Source organism: Amblyomma americanum, chromosome 8 (genome assembly GCF_052857255.1).
Source record: "Amblyomma americanum isolate KBUSLIRL-KWMA chromosome 8, ASM5285725v1, whole genome shotgun sequence".
Taxonomy (NCBI): Eukaryota; Metazoa; Arthropoda; class Arachnida; order Ixodida; family Ixodidae; genus Amblyomma; species Amblyomma americanum.
This window is the reverse complement of record NC_135504.1, coordinates 40,201,308-40,226,565: the sequence shown is the minus strand read 5'-3', so window position 1 is coordinate 40,226,565 and position 25,258 is coordinate 40,201,308. Positions and strand designations below refer to the sequence as shown.

General features: G+C 47.9%; 1 protein-coding gene across 4 annotated transcripts in view; it reads right to left on the bottom strand.

Moving 5' to 3' along the window:
• LOC144101430 ((E3-independent) E2 ubiquitin-conjugating enzyme) overlaps window positions 1-25,258 on the bottom strand; it is a 42,276-nt gene that overhangs the window by 5,555 nt on the left and 11,463 nt on the right. For 2 of the 4 annotated variants that reach the window (XM_077634596.1, XM_077634595.1), the window contains exons 7-24: window positions 24,277-24,433; window positions 22,288-22,525; window positions 21,103-21,272; window positions 20,432-20,534; window positions 19,779-19,884; window positions 19,035-19,140; window positions 16,555-16,793; window positions 12,691-12,978; window positions 11,807-12,026; window positions 9,582-9,788; window positions 8,214-8,412; window positions 7,452-7,555; window positions 7,151-7,213; window positions 6,196-6,399; window positions 4,960-5,020; window positions 4,430-4,551; window positions 777-856; window positions 330-436 (exon numbers count right to left, since the gene is read on the bottom strand). In XM_077634596.1, coding sequence (XP_077490722.1) covers window positions 330-436; window positions 777-856; window positions 4,430-4,551; window positions 4,960-5,020; window positions 6,196-6,399; window positions 7,151-7,213; window positions 7,452-7,555; window positions 8,214-8,412; window positions 9,582-9,788; window positions 11,807-12,026; window positions 12,691-12,978; window positions 16,555-16,793; window positions 19,035-19,140; window positions 19,779-19,884; window positions 20,432-20,534; window positions 21,103-21,272; window positions 22,288-22,525; window positions 24,277-24,433 — 2,774 coding nt within the window. The remainder of the gene's footprint in view (window positions 1-329; window positions 437-776; window positions 857-4,429; window positions 4,552-4,959; window positions 5,021-6,195; window positions 6,400-7,150; window positions 7,214-7,451; window positions 7,556-8,213; window positions 8,413-9,581; window positions 9,789-11,806; window positions 12,027-12,690; window positions 12,979-16,554; window positions 16,794-19,034; window positions 19,141-19,778; window positions 19,885-20,431; window positions 20,535-21,102; window positions 21,273-22,287; window positions 22,526-24,276; window positions 24,434-25,258) is intronic. The other 2 variants (XM_077634598.1, XM_077634597.1) reach the window with 1 other exon arrangement.

Below are 25,258 nucleotides of genomic sequence, written 5' to 3'. Positions count from 1 at the left end.
CAAATTAATAAAAAAGGGCAAACTTTTAAAAATCCCTCCATAAAACTTTCATGTGCCCCCAAATTTCAAGACTTTTTTCTACCCTGCAAGTCTTAATTAAACAAACAGATTTAGACTGTTGCAATGCCACTGAGTTGGCAGGGCCAATCCATGGAACACTGTGCGGCTCATTATGCATTGCAAGCACTCCAACTGCAGGACTTCAATACATGACTTTATGGCTCACTACACACCTTGGAAGCAAACCGAATGGGCTCCACAGTTTTGAGAAGGCCAACATCAGCTGTGCACATCAGCAAGAAGTTTCAATAGTCCTATGGGCCACTGACCTTTTTCAGCGAAAGCTTTTAGAGTTTCTGGAGTGGCTGCGGAATCTGGCGAGGTCTGGTGCCAGGCATCGGACAGCCTGAGCCAGCTCTCGAGCCGATTCACAAACCTGAGACACAGAAAGGGCAGAGACCACACAAAAAGCTGGATGACAAGTTTCTGGAAAGTTCACATGAGCCAACACACCCCCTCACGCAAGCATTATTAATTCATGGTTAATCCATGAATACGTACCAACTAGCTCAACTTCTTAAGTTAAGCATTATTAAGACACTCACTTAAAATCAAATCTATTTTCCGCTCTTTTCACATCTACTCTGAACTCAACAGCTTTTATGTTCACCACCTAACACAAGGCACGGTTCGAAACGGGTGAGTAAAGGTCAATTGGAGTGAGTGAGTGGGTGAGTCAAAAGAGCACATGACAATCACAATGTATCATGCCTTACCTATCTGCGTTGTCTCTGAAGTGTTGTTCAATCTCGTCCTTGAAAACTTCGGGTGAATTCTGGATCATCCGTCCCATTGACTGTAAAGCAAGGCACCAACAGAGAGGTTGACTTCAGTGAAAGAAGGAGGCCACTTCAACTTCTTTCACTCATGCAAAGATTCCATGGAATGAGCAATGAAACTCAATTTCCTCTTAGTAAAAATGGGCCTGTGCCCATTATTAGTTTACTACTGAGAGATCAAGACTTCATAGTCACCACCGCTGCCGTCATTACAGCCTGTTTGTAAGAAATATCTCAGGTCGGATCGAAAAAAATTCATGCTCAGTCACTGCAGAATCTGCATGCTGTTCCTATGTCCCGTGAAATCTAGTGCTCTAAAACCTGCACGTTTGCTGGATATGCCAGAATATTAGATTGTCTTGGGAATTCAGTTTCTGTGGCAGTTTCGTCACTGCAAAGCTGAACTGTACTACGTTTCAGTGTTTTTTTTTTAGTTCTTTACCCTGTTCTGGCTAGAATGAACTGTGAACCACGTGACCAACCATGTGACAGCATGGTGGCGCAGCCACAGGGTGGCATGCCGCCACGCTGAAGGCTCGAAATGCTACCGTAATGCACCTATCGCTACAATAATCGCTCATTATACAATTGATTTCCGAAACGCCTTTGGCAAAAAAGCATGCCACTACATGAGGGCTGCTCCTAGACTTTACTTGGATTGGATTCACCGCATTACAATGATGTGACATGGAAATTCTGCACAAGTGATCGAAGGCCACCCTCAAACATATGCCACGTTCACCTCGTCACGAGGCTTCTCAGTGCTGTCAGCAGGTGCCCAAGGCAGCACAGCAGACCAAGTCTACTCACAAGAAGGGTGATTAAAGAACCTAAAAAGAGCGCTGTTAGAAGCGCGACTTGCAGGAACGCAGTACGCCATTCGATATATCAGATGGCTGGCGAAACTGAAGTTCGATATACTGCAAGACTTTCCTATGCTTACGCCATTCGATATATCAAATGGCTGGCGAAACTGAAGTTCGGTATACTGCGCGACTTTCCTATGCTTACGCCATTCGATATATCAAATGGGTGGCGAAACTGAAGTTCGGTATACTGCGCGACTTTTTTATGCTTACGCCATTCGATACATCAAATGGGTGGCGAAACTGAAGTTCGGTATACTGCACGACTTTCCCATGCTTACGCCATTCGATATATCAAATGGGTGGCGAAACTGAAGTTCGGTATACTGCACGACTTTCCCATGCTTACACCATTCGATGCATCAAATGGGTGGCGAAACTGAAGTTCGGTATACTGCACGACTTTCCCATGCTTACGCCATTCGATATATCAAATGGGTGGCGAAACTGAAGTTCGGTATACTGCACAACTTTCCCATGCTTACGCCATTCGATATATCAAATGGGTGGCGAAACTGAAGTTCGGTATACTGCGCGACTTTCCTATGCTTACGCCATTCGATATATCAAATGGGTGGCGAAACTGAAGTTCAGTATACTGAGCGACTTTCCTATGCTTACGCCATTCGATATATCAAATGGGTGGCGAAACTGAAGTTCGGTATACTGCGCGACTTTCCTATGCTTACGCCATTCGATATATCAAATGGGTGGCGAAACTGAAGTTCGGTATACTGCGCGACTTTCCTATGCTTACGCCATTCGATATATCAAATGGGTGGCGAAACTGAAGTTCGGTATACTGCGCGACTTTCCTATGCTTACGCCATTCGATATATCAAATGGGTGGCGAAACTGAAGTTCGGTATACTGCACGACTTTCCCATGCTTACGCCATTCGATATATCAAATGGGTGGCGAAACTGAAGTTCGGTATACTGCACGACTTTTTTATGCTTACACCATTCGATACATCAAATGGGTGGCGAAACTGAAGTTCGGTATACTGCGCGACTTTCCTATGCTTACGCCATTCGATATATCAAATGGGTGGCGAAACTGAAGTTCGGTATACTGCGCGACTTTCCTATGCTTACGCCATTCGATATAACAAATGGGTGGTGAAACTGAAGTTCGGTATACTGCACGACTTTCCTATGCTTACACCATTCGATGTATCAAATGGGTGGCGAAACTGAAGTTCGGTATACTGCGCGACTTTCCTATGCTTACGCCATTCGATATATCAAATGGGTGGCGAAACTGAAGTTCGGTATACTGCACGACTTTCCCATGCTTACGCCATTCGATGTATCAAATGGGTGGCGAAACTGAAGTTCGGTATACTGCGCGACTTTTTTATGCTTACGCCATTCGATACATCAAATGGGTGGCGAAACTGAAGTTCGGTATACTGCGCGACTTTCCTATGCTTACGCAATTCGATATAACAAATGGGTGGCGAAACTGAAGTTCGGTATACTGCACGACTTTCCTATGCTTACACCATTCGATGTATCAAATGGGTGGCGAAACTGAAGTTCGGTATACTGCGCGACTTTTTTATGCTTACGCCATTCGATACATCAAATGGGTGGCGAAACTGAAGTTCGGTATACTGCGCGACTTTCCTATGCTTATGCCATTCGATGTATCAAATGGGTGGCGAAACTGAAGTTCGGTATACTGCACGACTTTTCCATGCTTACGCCATTCGATATATCAAATGGGTGGCGAAACTGAAGTTTGGTATACTGCACGACTTTCCCATGCTTACGCCATTCGATATATCAAATGGGTGGCGAAACTGAAGTTCGGTATACTGCACGACTTTCCCATGCTTATGCCATTCGATATATCAAATGGGTGGCGAAACTAAGTTCGGTATACTGCACGACTTTCCCATGCTTACGCCATTCGATATATCAAATGGGTGGCGAAACTGAAGTTCGGTATACTGCGCGACTTTCCTATGCTTACGCCATTCGATATATCAAATGGGTGGCGAAACTGAAGTTCGGTATACTGAGCGACTTTCCTATGCTTACGCCATTCGATATATCAAATGGGTGGCGAAACTGAAGTTCGGTATACTGCGCGACTTTCCTATGCTTACGCCATTCGATATATCAAATGGGTGGTGAAACTGAAGTTCGGTATACTGCGCGACTTTCCTATGCTTACGCCATTCGATATATCAAATGGGTGGCGAAACTGAAGTTCGGTATACTGCGCGACTTTCCTATGCTTACGCCATTCGATATATCAAATGGGTGGCGAAACTGAAGTTCGTTATACTGTGCGACTTTCCTATGCTTGTACACAGAATTTTAAATAGAATAATCTTATGTTCGATATAGCCATTAATTCGATATATCCGGGCTCGGCATGTCTGGGCTCGACTGCAATAGTTTCATGTTCAAAATTTAATAGTCCTGTTTCCATTTCATTTGCCCATGAGCATCATGTAAATTGATACGCACAGGTACTACTGTAGACCTCATAAGTGTATGCTTTACAATCACCATCACCTAACCAGAGCAGGAGAGCAAATGCTTCCACTCAAATAGTTACAGGCTAGTGTTGGAAGCATACGCCTGCAGAAGAAGCCAGTATAATTGACACCCATGCGAGAGAAAACGCTTGAACCCTGCAAGTCTTTTTCTTGTTCTAATTACACAAGCCAACAAAACAAAGTAACACAACGGGGGTTGTGCACATTACCTGCACCAACTTGAGCACAACCATCTCATTGTACATGCGGCTGTTCTCTGACGCCTGCTGGCACCCCCTCTGCTGCTCGTAGCCAGCCTCGTTGTAGTATGGCTCAGAGACCAAGATCAGACCTGTGAAACAAAAAAGAAAAAAAAAAACAGCTGCAAGATACCTCACTGCCGCGAGCACGACAAAAGCACGAAATGCTTTGATCTTCGTGGTGCTTATGCCCAGCACAGAAGCCATCACACTCGCCACAACACCGCTGCCATTAGTCCTCCGGGAAACCAACCAAATTATCTCACACTGTTCATCTTAACTTAATATCTGTCTTAAACAAGTTCCTCTTATGGGGAGTAATTAAAGATTAAGAGATCAGGCGCGGGGGAAGACAATGGGCTAACAGTGCAGGTGGTGGGTGATAAAACTCCCCCGCTAAGATTCATTTGAACCCCTCCTCGTTTCAAGCCTCTCCTCCCTTCCACTGGTCGAACACCACCGCTCAAAGCCCCAGTGCATGCTGCTGTCCGAGTACGCACCCTGTATGGAGATTAGCACCTGCAGGAGGCTTGAGGTATCTGCCGACCACATTTCCGAGCCCTGCGGGGGAGAGGAGTAGAAAAGGGTTCACTCGGGAGAGGCCCCGCTGACTCTGAAACATTTGTACTGTAACCTGGCCCAGTCAACAAATTTGGTGGTCTGCAACACAACAAGCACTGCCAACACGGGCATCTGAGCGTCAAGTAGTGCTCATGAGGGCAACTGCTGTGTGGCTAAAGGCACATGGGGGACAAACTGAAGTTGACCTGCATTGACAGGGCGCTGCATTCTAATGACGGAGGCCCCGCATACCAAGAATGGAGCCGTAATAAGCTGGGAAAGACCAAAACGAAAAAACAAAATGCAAAATACAGGTGTTGCCACCCCCGGCCAAATTAGCGGGAAAAATGCATGTGTTGGGCACGTGTCTCAGACTGTATAGGCTGCACTCCCATTCACATCAAAATGGCGACAATGGAGTCCTTTTCGTAGACGGCACCTAGGGACACGACAGAGATGCCTCCATGTTTTTGCCTTCACTCCATCTCTATGCGTGCAAGTCTCGTTATGTATGAAACAAACCGGTAACAGAGCACTTGTGTGCCAACTCTGCAATTCAGAAATCACTGCAGTGTCAAACACCATGACAGAGGGAGAGCAGGTGAACGCGGTGCCAGAGTTGCAGGGCAGAAGAATGTGAACACTGGCATGTGGGGGCACTGCAAGGCTGGCCGATGCATTTCACATCCACGTTTTTCTGAGCTCTCGCAACTCAACACTAGGCCAACATGCTTGGGGTCATACATTTGGACAGCCACTGCAACAGCCTCATTACAGAACATCAGAGCAGGTGTATTTGAAGTCAAGGTTTCAGTCCCCGATGGTACAGTGTGTCACCCTTTCTCTTTCCATACTGTCTCAATAATACCCCTACGGTCACTGTTCACCTTCCCAAGACAGCACAATTCTTCTGTGTTCTATTCAGTTTCAAAGAGGGTGGGCTACGCTTGTTCATTCGCCCAATGAACGAATAAGCCCCTCACATCCTTTGGCATGAAATTGAACTTCCGGAGGTAGGTCTGGTAGGCCAGCTGGAACAATGGCACAGCGCCAATGAAAGCAGGCAGACAGGACACATCGGCTGCTTCTCAATATCATCGCTGTCCCACCGTTGAACCACACCGACCAGCCTGGAAACATGTCATTCTACCAAAGGAGCAGCCACGGTGCCGCACCTTTCCACTCCAGGTGCCCAGCAGGCTGACGCAGACCTTTCCCCCCTCGTAGAGGTTGGGGTTGAGCCGGTCACTGCAGTAGGACACATAGTGGCACTGGGGCGGGGACTGTGGGTACTCAGCCGGCAGTTGGAAGTCGAACAGGAACAGGCCGTCCTCATAGGGCGTCCGGCATGGGCCCTTGATCAGCACCGAGTACAGGTCCTGCAGTGATCGACGGGGCCGTCGTCCAAAGGTTTGAGTAAGGGCCAAGCACCGCATGACTGATTTGTGGCAACTTCTAAGTGCAGTGACACGAAACAGTGCTCGCACTGTTTCTACCATGACAAACTAATAGCACAGAACGTCGCATCACAGAGCGTGGTAGCTTTCAGCGTATTTCGCTCATAGAAAACAGTGTCCATCACTGGTTTTCACAACTGGCAGAATGCTGAAGAGTGCAAATGTCTTGTAAAGTATGGGGGGGGGGGGCAAGATTTACTAAGCACATCAGAGAATTGCCTCGCCCCATTTTCACCCTCTTCAACTGTGAAAACGCTCCTTCCGCTCATGGGAAAAGTCGAGCTTCTCAAATGAATATCCGTGACAAGTGCACACGTAGTGTGCATAGTGGTGTCCTAGCATTGCGCACACAGCAGTGTTAAGTGGGGCCTTCAATGGGAACCAAGAGTCGACAGTGCTGTTCGATTTGTCACTTTTTCTTCATTTCCGTCAGTGCAACTTACACTACAGTCATTTAGAAAACTTCAACCTTAATTTAGAATTTATTTACATCAGTTAGCCTGGTGTAAGTTTATATTTACACAGAAGAAAGGTTACATTTACACAGAAGAAAGAAAGAAGCATAGCCACATAGAAAACCAAGTTCTGGCGAAAGGTTAGCAGTGAGAACTCAACGCAGACACGAGAGTCATCACTATTAAAATTAAGCGAGCAAAACCAGAGGAGGACTCACCATACGGTCCTCAAAGGCCTTGACGTGAATGCCATCGGGTAGGGAGGATGTGAGGAGTTTGATCTGCGCAAACAAACGCCACAACATCAGCACCCGCCCATTCCTCCTTCCCCAGTTGTGTCACACGTCAAGGCTACAACAGCGCTCTCCACAAATAGGCTCCCAAAGCTGGCGACAAACCAGCATGGCCGCATAGAAAACTAAGTTCTGGCGAGCCAAGCGTGAAAAAGAAAAGAATAAAGCATCGACTCATAGATGAAAAAAAAAAGAAAGAGTAACTGAGGCTCAAAAACGAACTCACCTCCTTCCTGACAACCTTGAAGAAAAGCTTGGGGTCGACAGGCTGCAGTATGGAGAGCTTGTACTTGTGGCAGTCTGGCACAGAGTCCATCATTGAGAACACCCCTGAACGAGAAAAAAAAGTGAAGAGGTACAGAAAACCACCCCAGTTAAAGAAAAAACTGTTCAATAAGGCCACGTTAGGGGATCCGAAAGCACCTCAAAGGTCGTGTTACAAAACAGTTTGAGGTTTAACAGAGTAGAACTGGGCACGCATGATCTCAATCCCTAGCATGAAAACACCTCTCAGCTTCGTGTGAACATGCAAGGGGTACTAATTCACTGGGTACGGACCAAGCAGAATAAGAGACTGTGCACTCAGAAGTGACAAAGAACACGGCAAGAAAAAGCCATGTCGACACAAGGCGCAAGAAGGGTATTTCAAACAACAACATAAAAAGACGACACAAAGTCTAGGACAAATGACATGACTGGCGCTGTGGTAGAATAGCCGTCACTCCATCGTCATCCCCTTCTGGTCTGCACTACTGTCTAAAATAATGTGGCAACTGTTACCGGCCAGTCAAAGGTTTTCATTTCACTGATCAAGAGGTGCCAAAGTGCCTCTTCTTAAACCCCACGTGCATGCGCTGTTCCCTCAAATCAGTGCCAGCTGCCTCAACTACACAATGCTGTCACATGACGCAGAAAGAACACCCGCAGAAAAAGTAGACCGCAACACCAATACCGAAGATTCCAAATTATGGGAGACAGAACGCCGCACCTTGGCCCTTGGTCTCCTGGTCCCCAGCGACTTCACCGACGACTCCCGTGATACTCTCCTCGGACTCCTTCACCGCAGCTTCAACGCTGGCCGCAGCCTCCAGGGACTCCTCCAGTTTCTCAACATCCACATCTGGCTCCTCAGAGGCAGCGTCGCTGGCTGCAATCTCGACTTGCGCGGGGGTCATGCCAAAGCGAACCTGGATTTCGTGAAAGAAAAAAAAATGAATGGCGATTACACAACTGGTACTGCAGAAAATCAGCACCAGCTAGCATGTGATGATGATGACATTAAGTGCAGAAGGATGCAGCCCGTGCACGGTACATGGCCACCCCCTTTCCACCGGTCGAAAAGCTCGACGATTTCCTCGAGAATCTCGAAATAGCACTAACGCTACCTTCAGGGTTCCTCAACGACCAGTTTGTTTGTAAATACGGCTGAAGTAGCATTGTTCGCTCACCGAGTAAACTTCGTTCTACCCATAGACGAAGCTTTCCATGAAAGTGCGTACGATTTGGATGCAGAAAACTATGCTCTAAAGCCTCGGATGAGTGACGGCCTCAATCCTTTTGACCTGGAGTTTCAGGCATGCCACCGTTTTAAGAGTATGACCCTGGCTAAGCATCTTGACGTCCCTGCCACCGACATCAAGCTCCGATAACCACGGTCAGTCGCTGTCTCCAATGCTTCAGCTATCATTTCCCTACACACTACAAGTAGTGACAAATGCTAGAGACATGCAGTGCAGACATATAGGACAGAACAGCGACGACACACGAAGTGTCTCCCCACTGCTCTGTGTGTTTGCGTAGCTTGAGTTGAAATGAACCAACACCCTCAACAACAACATAAGTCGTCTGCATTTCCTACTTAGACATCTATGCCAACGTCATGGATCCAGAGGTCCGTGTCATTAACAGCTCTCGCTGTAAAAGGACATGGCATCAATGCTAGGCATCGATAATCATGTCACTCGCTTGTCTCACATCTCTGACTGTATCCTATTCTTGGTGCTGGTACAGCGTATTTCATCAATCTGCCTTTTTCCACAAGATGTGCCACCCTCCTGGGAGTGCACAAAAATTCATCTGCTACCAAAAAAAAAAAAAACTGGCTGGAAACAAACGCATGCAGCTGACACAGGTGCAATCTGGTTTTACGGGACTCCAGTTCTGCCTGCAAAGTGGTAGGTGTGTGTGCTTGTCAGCAGCTGCCACTGCTCACTTGCACCTATCACTAACATGTGCAGTAGGAGTGCAGTAGGGCAGGGGGTGCGCAACGAGAGGCACACATGCTCGGAGTGCCACGTGAGAAAAAATGAACAAGCTCCGCTTTCAGCCAATGAGAAGGCAACCACGGCACCCATACCTGGACGTCCTCATGGGCACGCAGCAGCCGGGCCTTGAGAATGGCACACAGCTGCTGGCAGATGTTGCGTGGTTCCAGTGGGGTGCCGCTACCCTCCAGCCGGCAGCTGACGCTGGTCGGCTTCCGCGGCTGCGGAGCCGTCGGATGTTGGCCACCTTCTTCCTTGGCCGGCTGGGGTGGTGACTGGGCACCATCTGGAGTAGTAGTCTGCAATGACAGCGCAACTCGACGAGTTAGTTCATTTTACTTTCCCAGGCAGGCAGTTCATCGGAATAGCTGCCAAACTGGACAGCAATTGGTCGCATCTGCACATTATTCATGCACAAACAAAAAGTACCGTGCTCCTGTATTCTGTTATTCTTATCTATACCAGGACGCCTATTTTCATCTTTCGCTTTACCAAACTGCAATTACTGCATGACTGCAACATCTCGTGTAAGCCACAACTGCACACTACGCAGAGCTGAGACATCCAACAGAACTCCGTCTGGTTTCAGCGCTAAGCAGGCTTATGCATCTACAGGCCGGGACATCAGTCTTTCATGTGATTAAAGAATAAACAGTGAGAAAAGTGGCCGACTTGTACCAGAGGCACCCCTGTCCACTGACATCTCGTCAGGCAGATCCATTTAAGTGGCATCAATGTCAGCTAAACAGCACTACCAATGAGGGCCCAGTGTCAGTTCATGCCGTTGAGACACTACCCAACTGCCGCTGAAGCAGCCTGTGTAACACATGTACCATATTTACTCGAATGTAACGCAACTGCAAATGTAACGCGAGGGATGACTTTACATGCTGCCCAGCGGGAAAAAATAAAACCGCGAATGTAATGCGAGGATTAGGGACGCAAAACAAAATACCTTTAATAGACATCGTGGCCAACATGTTTACTCCTCTTCCTCGCTTTTGGAGGCCGAATTCTCAAGAACGGAGTCCTCCTTTTCGCTATCAAAGTCTCCCGGTAACTTCTGCCGCATCGATGTTGTTCGCCGCAGAGAGAATCTATTCCTCTTCATGAACGTTTGGGCCCACCCACGAGATGCTCTGAACGTCCCATCTCCCGAGCAACGTCCTAACTTTCCAACGGATCAGCTCGACACTGACCTCCATGAGACAGTTGTGCTGCTCGATAACGAAGTCCGCCACTTTTTTCTCCAGCTGGACGTGATGGTCGTGGCGAGGCTCACAAAATCCTCTGCAGTCGGGCACACATTTAAAAAGCCCCTCCCGCTGCAGCCGCCATCTGCGGATGGTTGACTCGTTGAGGTCAAGTCTTCGAGCTGCCGCAGAATTCCCGAGCTTTTCTGCTAACAGGATCACTTTTCTCTTAAAACGAGCGTCACACTGAGCACGACGCGTTGCCATCACGTGCACAGAATCAATACACTGCAAGCGACGATGCGTTGAGCGCGAGGTTGAATGAACACACACAAAAAAAATGACAGAAAACAACGCTTTGACTTTGGATGGATGATGATTTGGCTTCCGTGGTACCCACGTTGCCAGCATAAGATCGCAAAACTGCGGAAACTGAAACCAAGATGTTTGCTTTGAAATGGTTGCACCACGGCACTGCTTTAGGCCAATCGAAGTGCGGTATTCCATTATAACGCGAGGGTAGACTTTAAAGAGAAAAAATCCGGGAAAAAACTCGCGTTACGTTCGAGTAAATACGGTATTGTTCGGCATAAAAACCGTGCTAGAGAGGACATCCCTCACACTAGAGCATAAAGAGTGAAAAGAAGGAAGGTAACACACACCTGTGCACAAGCATGCACGTACACCATGTTACTGTTGCCCTTTCACAAACCATCTCAGAAGTATCACGAAGATGTCCACATTAGTCACCAGCCGCTGTTAATTTTACTGTCTTCAGGAAGAAAACCAAGACAACACCCTCCCCGCAACCCATTCCTGAGGGCACCCAATTTTCAGGCCCACCTGGATCACAACAACACAGATACATGGGTCGTGAGTGCATTCTCTAGAGTGCACTCACTTTTGTGAAACTTCTGGCCAAATTGACCTGAAGGACACCAGCCCACGACTCACATGACCCTTACAGCTTGGGTTCATGATTAGGCAGATAAAGTCCTCTTTGGTCACCGAGTGAACAATGTGGACGTTTACAGCTATGATGTGCTACACCAATGAATGACCACGCCCACAATGAACAGTGCTGCCGAGGGTGATTACATCACCGCTATGAAGAGTGATCCTACCTGTTGCTGCTGTTGCTGCAGCTGCTCGTTGATGGCATTCTCCTCGGGGATGTCGGGCTCGTCGTGCAACGCGGCGTCCAGGGAGGCCGAGAAAAGCCGGGTGATCTGCTCGGACACGTGCTGGGGGCTGTTGATGCGCCCCCGCTGGCGGATGCGCTCCACCAGCACGTGCAGGTTGCGCTGCTGGAAGTAGTTGGTGCCCAGCAGCTGGTCAAAGTGCCTGCAATAGCAACAATGTGGGCAGCACCCGGTTGGGTCCCCTGTTCCTGCAGTTCGACGCGTATGCAAGAGAGGTAACTGGTTCGATTCCCAGTGCCGCCATCGGGTGCTCGCAGTCTCTTCAACAGGCACACACTTTCTTCCGGCTTGGTGCTTGGCTTCTCTGGGGTGAAACCCCCCCCCCCCCAAGAAAGGATCACAATCGCAACTGGAACACTTTGGCGAGAGGTAAACGCCTTTCTGCTCAAGGTGTTGATTAGGAGCATTTGTGTGTGGCAACAATGTTAAAACAGCGAAAATGGGGTTGATGGCGTATCGAGCGACCACCCGTCTGAAGAAACAGTTTGGTCAAAGATCCTTTTCGCAGCCCCCCAAAAGAAAGCCAAGCACTAGGCCAAGGGAAAGCCTGGGCCCATGTAAAAACAGGTGAGTATGTGGTGGTAGCACTGGGAATTGAACCCTGCATCTCTCGCATACAAAGCTGATGCTGACAAAGAAAAGGCATGTGTGAAAATAAGACATTCAAAATATTCATTCGAGTGTGAATATTTCTCACAGGCTTTGCTAAAACACCCACTAGAACATTTACAGGCCACAGGCGACCTCCACACGGCGATCCACGTTTACCGAAGTCAAGTGCATCACTCCAACGAAACGGAACTCACTTGCAGTGCCTGTAGAGCTCGAGCAGCCGGCGGATGACGGAGCATGACTGCTGGCCGGGGTTCTGTGTGAAGGTCTCCTCCAGCCGGGCCATGCTCAGCCGGAGGAGCTCAATCTGGCCCTGCATCTTGGTGCGCAGGCTCTGTGGGTCCGAGGGGTCGGCTGGGGCTTCGGCAGCGGCCGCAGCTGCGGCCACGGCGGCAGGTGCTGTCTCATCCTCTGCCACATCCTCTTCGATGGCAGGTGGCTCAATGAGCTCTGACGGGGCATTGGGGTCGTCCGGCGACATCCTAAGAGAGGAAAATTCGAAGACAAAAGTTTTGCCTCTTGCAGCTTCAACTAAGAGCGCGCAATTATTTTCGGAACTGTTTGCAAACAGCATTTGCTGCTCGATTCGCCTTACACCGCACTTTTATCATACGAAGCATATATATTCGAAGCTTGTTAACATTCGAAAGTTTGTATGACCAAACACTGCAGCTCTTGCTGCTTTGGCTTGCAGTGTGGCGAAACCGATAAGCGAGGACCAAGTGGGCACCATCTCCTTGAGAGCACCACTTTTGGGGTGGCAATTATAAGCCAGCACATGGAGGGGATGGTTCCGACCACATTGTAACCCAAGCTGTCTCGCTTCATCCATTTTATGAGCTGTCTTGATACCTGACCACCTTACTTCTGCCGACTCCTTCCTGTATAAGAATTCATTATGTGAACAAATCAGCACCTTTTAGGCCCATCAGAGTGCTCGTGCTTACAAAACAGTCTGCGAACGACACACACTCACCAAAACCATACCAGATTACCAGTGACGATGGAAGGATTTTGCCTTAAAATTTTTTTTTCTTTGCATTCCGTTTACAAGCCTGGCTTGAGATAATTTCTACACGGCTCGTTCCAAAAGGTTCTAAACACAAGCTGCAGCTATTCACCAAACTTTACATCTCAGCAGTAAGGAAAACTGAAACTAAACAAGCTATGTACAGTGGAACCTCGATTATACGACGTTCAGGGGACCGCGCGAAATTGTCGTATAATCCGGGCGTCGTATAATCGAAAATCGAAGAATGTGGGCAGTGGCGCTTGGCCTTGCGCCGAAAGCTGTTGACCGCCTTGAAAGCCCGCGGCAAGAACCTACACCAATCAGATTAACAAAGACAAAACAAGTATTTGTTTGAAACAGGTTTGCAAAAAAATCTTTATTAGCGTTTAAAAAAAAATCGGTAATTTTTTTTTGCACCTTTGCCCAACCTCGACGCATCAATTTCCTTTCAAGGGCTGCCCCGTCCGACAACAGGTCGCCAACATCGTCGCGCACGCAAGCAAAGCGCCGGATGTTGTCGACGCTCTGCAACACGTCCGCGTAACTCGGAATGGGAGCGCAAACCTCTGCATCGTCGTCGACTTCCTCTTCGTCGAAAGTTTTATCGTCGGGGCACATGGTATCCATTACCTCTTCCAATGACACCGCATTGCACACTGCGACGTCGTCGTCGGCACCGACATAGTTGGCAAAGGTTACAGGCAGCTGCAAGTTGCCGAATTCTGCTTCATCTTCTTCTTCGAGCATCACAGCTTCACTGGCGGGGGAGGCACCGCTTCTTTTGAAGCCGCAGTGCTTAAAAGAATTGGCGATTGTATCAGCAGATACTTCGTCCCATGCACTAGCAGTGTAGTGCATGGCGTCGAGCACAGAAAGCTTACGGCTCGCTTGTTTGCGCTCCATTTCTGCCAACCGGCGTTGCACCAGAAACTTCCGGTATTTTTCCTTGACGCACTTGATAATGCCTGCGTCAAGTGGCTGCAGCTGACTGGTGCAGTTTGGCGGCAGGAACACAACCTTAACGTTCCTCAAGTGTGCAGTGTCGGCTGGGTGGCACGGCGCAATGTCCACAAAAAAAAGAATCTTTCTGTTCCTGGCACCCATTCTTGAGTCCAGCTGCTGCAGGAACTAAGAAAAAATGGCAGCTGTCATCCACGCTTTCCGGTTGAATTTATATTGGCACGACAGCCTTTTCAAGTTCTTGAAGCATCGCGGCTTCTCAAACTTTTCGATCACTAAAACAGGAAGCTTCTCGGAGCCGTCTTCGTTAGCACAAAATAGTGCAGTGAGGCGCCCCTTGCTCCGCTTGCCGCCGTGGCAACTTTCTCCCTTGAAGGTCAGCGTCTGTTCCGGCTGCAAATTATAGAACACGCCGGTCTCATCCGCATTAAAAACGTCGGACGGTTTGTACTCCCGTATTAAGTCCGGCAGTAACTCGGACTACTCGTTAACAGTCGAGGGGTTCACAGAAGCGCTTTCTCCGCACCAGCGGCTGAACACAATACCATGGCGCTTCTTGAAGCGCTCCATCCAGCCATTGGACGCTTTAAAATCGTCCAGGTTGAAACGCAGTGCAACCGTCTCCGCCTTTTCTTTTAAAATGGGTCCGTCAACAGCAATCCCTGAGCTGCGTGCCTGTCGCAACCATTCCACAACAGCTGCCTCCATGGCGGCGAGCTTCCCATCTTTCGCGGCTTTCCTCTTCAAGCCGAACTTGCTTGCATTCAGCAGTATGCTGTCCTTCTTGGCCAATATCGTTTTCAGCGATGACTCTGGAATGTTGAGGTCACGAGCGATGCTGGCCTTTGTTGCACCTGTTCTCAGCTTCTTCGATTATTCGGAGCTTATCTCCCAGCGCCAGCGGTTTGCGACTCCGTGACATGGTGAACCACACCGCTCAGAGCCGATAATTCCGTAACTTGCTCGCTTCGAAAAAAGCAGCTCACGTCCGGATGCGATACACGTGCGATAAACAGCGCAGAGCAGAACGGACAACTGGGCACTGGGCAGGCTGGAGTCAGCACAAAGCGACGGCACAGAGTCGTCGAGCGGTCACAGTTTCGTATCTCAGAAATAAAATTTTGTATTTACTTCCTAATTACATCATAATAAATTTCACATATATATTAGGGATCTGCTAAGCGCAATATTTTTTAACAACTGAAATTCATAGTCTTTTTTTTTTCGCAACTTAAATGCAGCACATTTTTGCCGGTAGAGGGCTGGTTTTCAATAAACAAAAAAAAATGGCCGTTAAGGCTGCAGCGGGGGTGCGGCTCAGGCACTTTACTTGATAGGTGAAAAGATAAACATGCACCTGTTATCGACTGGCAAAAGTGTGCCTACATCCCGGGCTATGTTTGCTGACCTTTTTCTTTTTTCTTGACGGACGGTATGAGCCAGCCGTCGTACGAAGCGGGGTCCTTCTAAAATTACGTCGTATAATCGAGGTTTTTAATGCATTATCTCTATGGCGGTTTTGCCGGGACTGCACAAGTTTGTCGTAAAATGCGGGTCGTCGTATGACCGGGGGATGTATAATCGAGGTTCCACTGTACATAAACGGGGGCACAGCGACCAGAAGAATCGAGGCTTCATGTAGAAAAAGAACCACCACACCTGACGTGCACAAGCATTTTCGTTTCAACTCATGCTAACATGAAGTCCTGTTTGGAGATCCCCAGGATGAAAAGAAATCTACAAAATATCAGGCGTTGGTGATGGTTTTTTGTTCATCGAACGGGCAAGGCCCTTGGTTGAATCCAGTCCAGAGATCTACTGCAGGACTTATGTAACAAGATGCCACACTGCAAAGGGCACAACATGACTGACACGAAATTCTGAATCAAGCTGATCTAGTTCTAGAAGAGTAAATTTAAAAACTGACCTGATAAGCTCACGATAATACTGCCACATTTTAAAAGAGAGAGGAAAAAAAAATTTGCTACCAGGCTCAATGGAGCCCGCCTGTCAAAATGAGCTTTACACTGATCCGCAGCGGAGCTCCAGATAGACAGGCAACGCCACAAATGCGGGCGAGACTCACGGGTCCCCGTCATGCGACCTCTGCGACTGGGTCTCCCAGCTGTCGGCAGAGCAGGACTCGTCGTCCACCTCCTCTTCCTCATCCCCGTCGTCCCAGAGGTCGTCAGAGTCGTACTCGCCAATGCGGTACAGCTCCTGCGGGTAGCACAGCGACGTCTTGCCGCTCACCCATTGCACCTCCACCTTGCCCGCCGGATGGACGTCCACCACCTGTCCCGCCGTTGACTCGGACTCCTTGTCCTGCAATGCATCAAGATGCGAGAAGGAAAAGAAAATTTAGAGGACCCAAGTCTCTCACCGAACTGTTCCCACAATCTTCACACCACGAGGGGCAGCATGGCATGCAAGGCTACACACAGGGAGAGCTTTGAGCGAACAGAGGCTGGTTTCATGAGGCAATATGAAACGCACAAAACAGAAAAAACTCACAGGACAGTTATGAGTGTGCAACATGGATGTTTGAGCGTAAGCTTTGATATGCGAGCAAAGCATTTTTGTGGTGTTCTGGTTTAAGGGGTGAGCCTGGTGTTGAAAACAAAATTTTACTAATGTAGTGATAATTATGAAATCTTCGGGGAACATGTATTTTTTGAGCACTTATGTAATTTTTATGCAAGTATTTTGCGAAGAGCTTTGAAGGAAATTTGTTGTGGGAAACTCGCTAAAATGAATGCCATCGGGTTTTCTTGATACCAAGGAATGCAAAAAGGGTAAAAATATCACCCTGGCTATCATAGAACTTGTGTTATAGGGTACTGAAGCTCCCACTTCAGAAACGAGAATACACACTTTTGTTCGCATTTCTGAAGCAACAACTTCAAAACTCTATAACTTAAGTTCTATGATAGGCAGGGAGACAATTTTAACCTTATTGCATTCCTTGGCATCAAGAGAAGCAAATGGCATACATACCAGCAAGTTTCCCACAGCAAATTTTTTTCAAAGCGTTTCACAAAATACATGCATAAAAATTTCATAAGTGCTCAAGGAATTGTTTTACATGAAATTAAATGACATTTTTAGAATACCGTATTTACGTGCATAATTTTCGCCCTCACATAATTTGCGCACACTTAACTTATCACCCGGGTTTACAAAAAAAACATTTTTTACTTGCATATTTTACGCACCGCGCTGTGCTAGACCACCACCATCATGCACGCGGACTCTACCCTATGGCTCTACCCAGTAGCATTCGGCTATTCCGCGTGTTTGTTCGGAAGGCTTTTTGAATCTTTTGTGCACTGGGCGTTCATGGTGGTGTCAGAGGCCGCTGTTACAATCGCGGCGGCACCAGCGGCATCGCCACTCGAAACGGCCAGCAGCGCTTCTGGGGAGGATCGGCAGCTGATAGAAGAGCCAACACTGCTGTTTGGCTGATGCATGCGACTCGACTGCCGGCTACGCTTTTCTTGGTGGCTCTGACGGCTTGTGTTTGGTTGTTCGGTCGTGTCTTGCGATGGGATATCACAATTATGCGGCAAGTTTCAAACTGCTTGTCAGCGCCTTATCACGGCGCGGAGCGGCGAAGCCAGCGAGAATAACCGCGTGCACACAAGTTTGCCCATAGACGACAATCGTTGTGTCGGAAAACTTGTGCGCACGTGGCTATTCTCGCTGGCTTCGCAGCTCCGCGCCGTGATAAGGCACCGGCAAGCAGTTTGGTCGACGCTCGCGCGGTACTGTTAAAGAATTGTGTGGTGTGATAATTGATTTATTGATTCGCGCTTGCTATCCCGGACGAAGTTGCGAAAGCAAACTTACGGAATCCCGAACTATCGAACAATTGGCTGGGTCGCAAGCGATCACGCTGTTTTAGCGTCTTATTCAGCTTCATGCATGCACCTTCATGCCATCCCGCAAGGCGGGGGTGCGCGGATTTTCATTTAGAGTGAACTGTTTTACGGGGGGCGGCCAGCATACGCAGCAACATACACTATACCTATATTGCGCGTTATGACCTTTGTGGAGTATTTTAAGTCGCACTCTTGAAATCCCGGCGTAATTTGCGCACTGCCTTCTTCGAGCCCTAATTTCTGAATAAAAAGTGCGCAAATTATGCGCGTAAATACGGTAGGCACACAAAAATATATTCCCTGATGGTTTCTTAACAGTGACTTCATTAATACATTTTTTTTTTCAAGACCAGGTTCCCCCCTTCAACCACGAGGCGCTTCTCAGACGCTCGAGTGCACATGCTCCAACATGCCCCTTCCACACTGTGTCTCGCCAGCTTTACCAACGTGCATACACTAGTGTAGCCAGGCACAGCCACGTCTTGGCACGCTGTCAGGTTTGCCGAGCAAGCCAGTGCCCGCTGGCACTTTTTATCAAAACATAAAAATGCAAAGCTTTTACTAGTGCGCAGCATCTCGGCATGCTGGCAAGATATGTGCTGCAGACACTGCCGACGACGTGAAACTGAGAACAAGATAAGAAGAGCCAACAACAACAAAAAAGCACAAGTGGAAGTCCACTCACCTCGAAGTTGGCAACCCGGATGACACAGGAAGCTGGCCGATACTTGAAGTCCGGGTGATCTTTGATGTCGTATACACTGACCTCTTCCATTCCCAACTCTTCGGGGCTGAAAGGAGGGAGCAAGGGAAGATGGATGGATGGTGGTGTCAGATTCCACTGCGTGAAGGTCAGCTTTATTTAGCAGCTTCGTTGTGTCCCTGTCACTGTCATTGAACTAGTCTGCTGTAAGACCAGCGCAGGACCTCTTCAGCCATACACACCACTACATTAGGATGTCTCTGCCTTCAATATGTGCAAACACAGGTGTACACTTCATCCCTTTCTTTTTCAGCCAATAAAAGGAAGACTGACCACCAACAAACATCATTCTTAGTATTACAGCCCAAGCAACTGCACGGTCTAGTTGCACAAGCTTTCAATTCTTTGTATTTGATCTTCAGGGATTTGCATACTCTCAGACCTTTACTGACTTACGCAAGTAGATCGGGACAACCTGCTGTACCTGAACACATAATTCAAGGATTTCGACTGACAGATGCACAATGCTACAGCTCAAGTTGAACGATGAAACACAGTCCCGCAAAGTGAACAAAATGCCATGCCATTATTTAGCCTGCATCACGAATAATTTTTATTACCACAACTAAAGTCACAACCACCTTGTCATCTGTGTGCTATCATAGCAAAGTGAACAATACAGCCTCATCTCATTCAGCTCTGGAAAGTCGTGAAAAAACGACTCACTGGGGGTCAGCGCCAGCCATGTAGGTCTTGAACTTGGTGACCACTGCTGTCCTTCCAGAGTGGTCCACCCGTTTGACCACCGCATACTCGTGCGGTGGCGGGCTGTCTGAAATGCCATCAAAACAGTCATTTTCCCCAGCAAAACCTCAGTTTCAGAGTTTTTTTCTTTTCTTTGCTCGAGGTAAACTCTGCAACAATTCTTTTACCAACAACATAGACTTCCAGTCAAAGTGAAAAGAACACATTATGCTGAAAAGTGCATGCAAAGGAAAATGAAAAATAAACAGAAAAAAAGAAAGACACGATAGCAATATCAACATGAACTTATACAATCAATACATTAAAGGCTCCAAGTTATGAGCAATTATATGCACACACTAAAAGTGCCATACTTGACAGTTGCGGAGGGCAAATTGGATGCTGAAAGTTCATGCTTTCTCTTGCAAAATTTTCTTTATGCAGCTAAACAGGCAGTCTATGCATTCTGTCTACTGAAATTTTCCCAAGGGCTAATTAAGCTCACACTGCACCAGCAGTTTCAACCAATTGGTTTTGGGCCTTCCCCTCCCCAGGTACAGAATTTCTACTCAGCATGAAACAACTCCAATGGCACATTAGACAACGAATAAGTGAATGCGATGCAACAAAGATACCTGTGTTTTCTACAACGAAGTCTCCCGGAAAGAATTCGTGGCCATCCAAATGATGGATGGGGTAGAGGTCTGCCGATGGAATGCCACTTTCTATGGTACCATCCTACAAAAATAAGAAAAAGGGATTTCAAACTGGCCTGGGCTGAATGTTCTGGCAAGCAGTTCCAGCTTTAACTTTGTCATTAAAACCAAAGATACACAGTTGGTAAGTTGAGGTAAGTCAAGAAATGTTAGGGGCAGGTGAAGGGAAGGGCGGTGTGAATAAGGCAAAGTCCCGGCCGCAGCATTACGGAGGATGCGTTAGCGGCCAAACTCTTCTCATACTTTACACAGCAAAAACTAGGAAGTACTTTATAGTACTCATGTTAGCCCATGCCGCTGGTGTGCTCGTGCATGAAACCAAGGGACCATAATACCTTTTCTGAGCAGTACGCGAGGAATTTTCGAAACACTGAAGCATGCTCCGTAACGTTATGGCCGCACATGTATGTGCAACAGACGTAGCAAGTCAGCATGAGCTTAACATTCCATAATCTTTAACACTTCTTGCATTCAGAGGCAATTTAGCTTCACCTGATGGACACAGTAGTCCGAGGAGAGAGCATATGAACTGGCCCTCTCACTTCCACAAGGAAACAAACAAACAAAAAGTCATAGCCAAGGGCACCAACCTGCCACACGACCTGGGCAGTAGTGAAGGTGGCCAGTGTCTCTGTGACTAGCACATCACCGGGTTTCAAGGCAGGTTGCTCAAGCGGCTGACGCTTGCGCGTCCGCCGCAGCTTCCGCTTTTTCAGCAACTTGGTGGCGAGTGTTGGACCGTGCTTGCCTCGCCGGAATGCTGCGGGAGTTCATACTTTTAGGTCTCAGCACCCGGCCTAGGAACAACACTGCCACCTTGCGTTCTTCAACATGCACCCGAGACCCAGTACCATGCGCAGCTTCTGTATGGGCGGTGGACGCCAGCTTGCCCCCGTCACACACCAAAAAACAGCTGAGCGATCGTGTGAATCCTGCTTCATGCGCATAGTGCAAACATGACTAATGCAACCTTGTCTAGCAGCAGATGCGCTTAGTTTTTTAGTTGTTCAGACAGTACTCCAGCCCATACACCTTCTGTCCCATTTGCCTTGGCTCCTGACGGCAACCACAGAAAATTATGGCCACCCACCAAAGCCACAGTAAAAAGGCGCTTCGAAACATCACAGCACCCTTTGGCGTAGGTCCTCGCACAGAAGTGAAGGAAACTGGCAGAGGTCCACACTGGCCTTCGAAATAAGCCAGGTACATAGCCCATTACTCTACACTCGGCAGCACAGCATCACGACAGTGAAAACAGCCATTGTGGCGGAGCGTGGTCCAGCAGTCGCTGCACATCATTCCACAGGGGGCACTGTTATTGAACGTGGGTAAGAGCTGCACCTTGCACACAGCTAGGCAATCAATGAGTACGAGAAAGTTTTGAAACAAAGCTGAAGCTTTACAAATCCAAAGCAAATGCTGAAAGCAGCATAGCAAGAAAGAAAAATGATCTGCAGCGATGCAAAGCCATCGATAAACGCCACCAGTGCCAAGGAACAGCATGTTCATGCCATACACCGGACTAATGGTTGCAGTTTCTGCTACACCAGCATCACTGGCCACGTCATGGAAGAGCATCCGAGCCAGATTATTAGGAGGAACCGCGGCACTTCAATGTACAGCTGAGCGCAGAGAGCCCTAGATGTGCGCTACCACACCGCTCTCTGCATCTCCAGGCATACTAAGACAGTCCCAAGATGATAGGCTCAGGAAATGACAGCTTAAACTAAAGAGTTAGAGAGCATAGAAAGGGTACTTGGTAGCAGGCCTCTAACCGAAGCAAAAGATCCCACCAGGGGTACGCCGGTGGTGGTCCATGGAGGACGCAGTCGAACCACTTGTCACAGAGACGGTGTCAGATCCGCTGGCCTCCTCGTCCTCCACGTCTTCATAGTCTGAGTCACTGCCGTCCTGACATGGCTGGGCGTCCTTGTTGTTCTCGACCATAGTGTCCCCGTGACTGGCCACGGCTGCGGCCGGTTGCAGAGCAGCTTCGCTCTCGGGAACCTGCGACTGCCGACATGAGAAAAAGAGAAACATTTGTTATGTGTCTCAGATGCGGGATGCTGGGCTCAAGCGGATGGGATGGGGCTGCAACTCGGCGCAGTGCAACTGTAGCCCAACACGTGGGTGATGCGGGCCACCAGAAGTGGCCACAGTGCAGCAGAAGGAGTGGCCCAGCTCTGCCACAAATATTGGGGCATATGAGTGGTGGGGCTAGAAATTTATGCTGAAGGTAGCGCAGTGAGCGAGTGAAGCATGAACGGGTCTGATAAGAGAACAACATTTGCATAGGCAGACAGTGTGACATGAAAAAAAAAAATTGTGTAGGCTCATTGCTTAAGTGCTGCTTAATACTGACTTGCGAAGTACTATAGGCTTGATCCACACTGCTGACATTTAAAACTGCCTTTGTCAAAACTGAATAGGCAAAGGGCTTTCCATCTGGACCAAGCTGTGCATTCTATACACATCAGCAGTGTTCCAAACCTCCTGAACGTGAGAGGAACTCTTGTCGTTGCCCGCCAGAAACTTGGGACTTGCATGCATGCCACAATGGCCACACACACACACAGCACAGCTTAAAAGCAAACCCCTCGGGCTCTTTACTCTTGACAGAGGCTGTGCCCGAGATTAACCCTTATGGCTTGCTGCTCCACTAGCTGTTGATTCATTGACTACTCCAATGACCACAGCAAGAGCGACGTAACATCTCTATAGCAGTCTACGCTTCCTTTCCTATTTGTTGTCATGGGTCAGTGTGATACTGCAGAGCTTTGCGAAGATCCGCATGGTATGTGGTACTCGAAACACTACCTCGGTGTTTTCCGAAGAAAATATTCCTTTTTCCTGTGACTACTACCTCAAGGCATATAACGGGATGATTTTGTGAATAGAGAAAGGCTCAGTGAATGAACAAAAACCAGAAGGGACTGCTGATGGGGTCCCTGTGTACGAGCAGCACAAGACACAGCGCTAAGAATTTTGTTCTCTAGGTCATGAGAGGTGGGGGCACACAGGAAACTTCCAAGGCTTGATGGCTTTCACACGACGAAAATGTTCAACCACAGAGGTTGGCATGAAAAAAAAAAAGGACTTGCAAAGCTAAGCATACCAACACCAAAGACGAATTTCTGCTTTGTTTTATGGATGCATTAAATGTTCTCTTATGGGGCACAGCTTCATCATTCACAAGAAAAAAAGGATTTTGTTTCCCTACTCAAGAAAGGCGGCAGTCACATTTTTCTGCGCCTCAACCCCATTTTTTCGGTTATAGGCCCCTAAAAGAAGCTTGCGAGGCTAAGCTGGTAGAGGAACTGAGACCATCTCTGTGTCCTCGGTTGGTACGGTACGGTACGGTACGGTACGGTACGGTATGCGAGGTTTAATATCCCAAAGCAACGCAGAGGCTATGTGGGACACCGCAGTGAAGGACTCCAGATTATTTAGACCACCCGGAGTTCTTTAACGGGCGCTCAAATCGCACAGCACAGGTGCATTTTTGAATTTCACCTATACCTATTAAAAATACGGCCACCGCAGCCGGGATTTGATCCTGTGACCTTGGAATCACTGGCCAAACGCCAAAGCCACTGAGCCACCCCACTGTCTATATCCTTGACTGTTCAGACATGTCAGGTGTGGTGACCATCACATGGTTTTAACAGTTTTACAAGGCCAAAAAGAAAAAGAAAAACACCCTCCAGCACTGCCGTTATCCATGGCTCACACTCTGTTAAGACTGGCACGGGACGGGCACTCACACATTCAACGGGGTGGGCGACCAAGGGGCAGTACTTGGAGGCACACTGTCGCCGCCACTCCTCCAGGGTGGTGACGTTGTCAGAGGCCTTGAGGGTGTAGTAGTTGCGGTCACCAATCTGAAGGGCACACCGCTCGAAGATGTTGATCATCTTTACCCTGCACAACAGGCAAAGTGGCACTGGGATTGTGGGGTCGCCAATCTCTGTGTTTCTGTCCCCTCATGGAGACAGCCTGACGTCAAGAGAACAAAAGCGTTGAATAAAAAATCATGCAGGCCTCGAGGGCTGGTGATCACAAGGCAAATTTTTTTCAATGTTTCGTCTACTGGTGCTCCTTTCGAAAAACAATATGGGGGAAAAACACAAGATGCTCCCTAAATGCACGAAATTTGAAATTAGTGAACAACAAGTGTTGTTTGAAACTGCAATTCCAAAATTCAACAGCAGGTGTGTTTGAAATGCTACCGAGTGTGGGCAGCATTTTCACGAACTGCTTGATAACTGAACCACAGCTGAGACAGGAGAGCACTTAGGCTGTTCAATGCTGTAAGGGTCTGTCAAGTGCAAGCACTTGGGAGAACAGAAAAACGGTTATAGATGTGTTACAGTCTGGGCACAAACTATCAAGCTGTTAACAGGTAAAGCCATGTTTCTTTGCACTGCTTTAAGCTGCATAACAAAGTCTGGCTGATACGAGACTGGTGAAAAAAAAAAAAAACTAAATGTACTGCTGTCCAAAGCGAAACATGTCAAACTGAAGGAGTACTTTTCTTTTGTGAATGTGTGAGAGGTTGAAAAACCGTTCCATCTGTACATATCTTACTCAGAGAGCACAAAAGGGGACGTCTAAGAAAAGTGGGTACCATATGCAAAACAGAATGAATCCAAATTCTTTTGGTCTTATAAGAAGAACAAAAGGAATTATTGGCAAGACTATGCCATGTAGCACACTAACAATGAGCCCTGTCGGCTAAGGAAAACT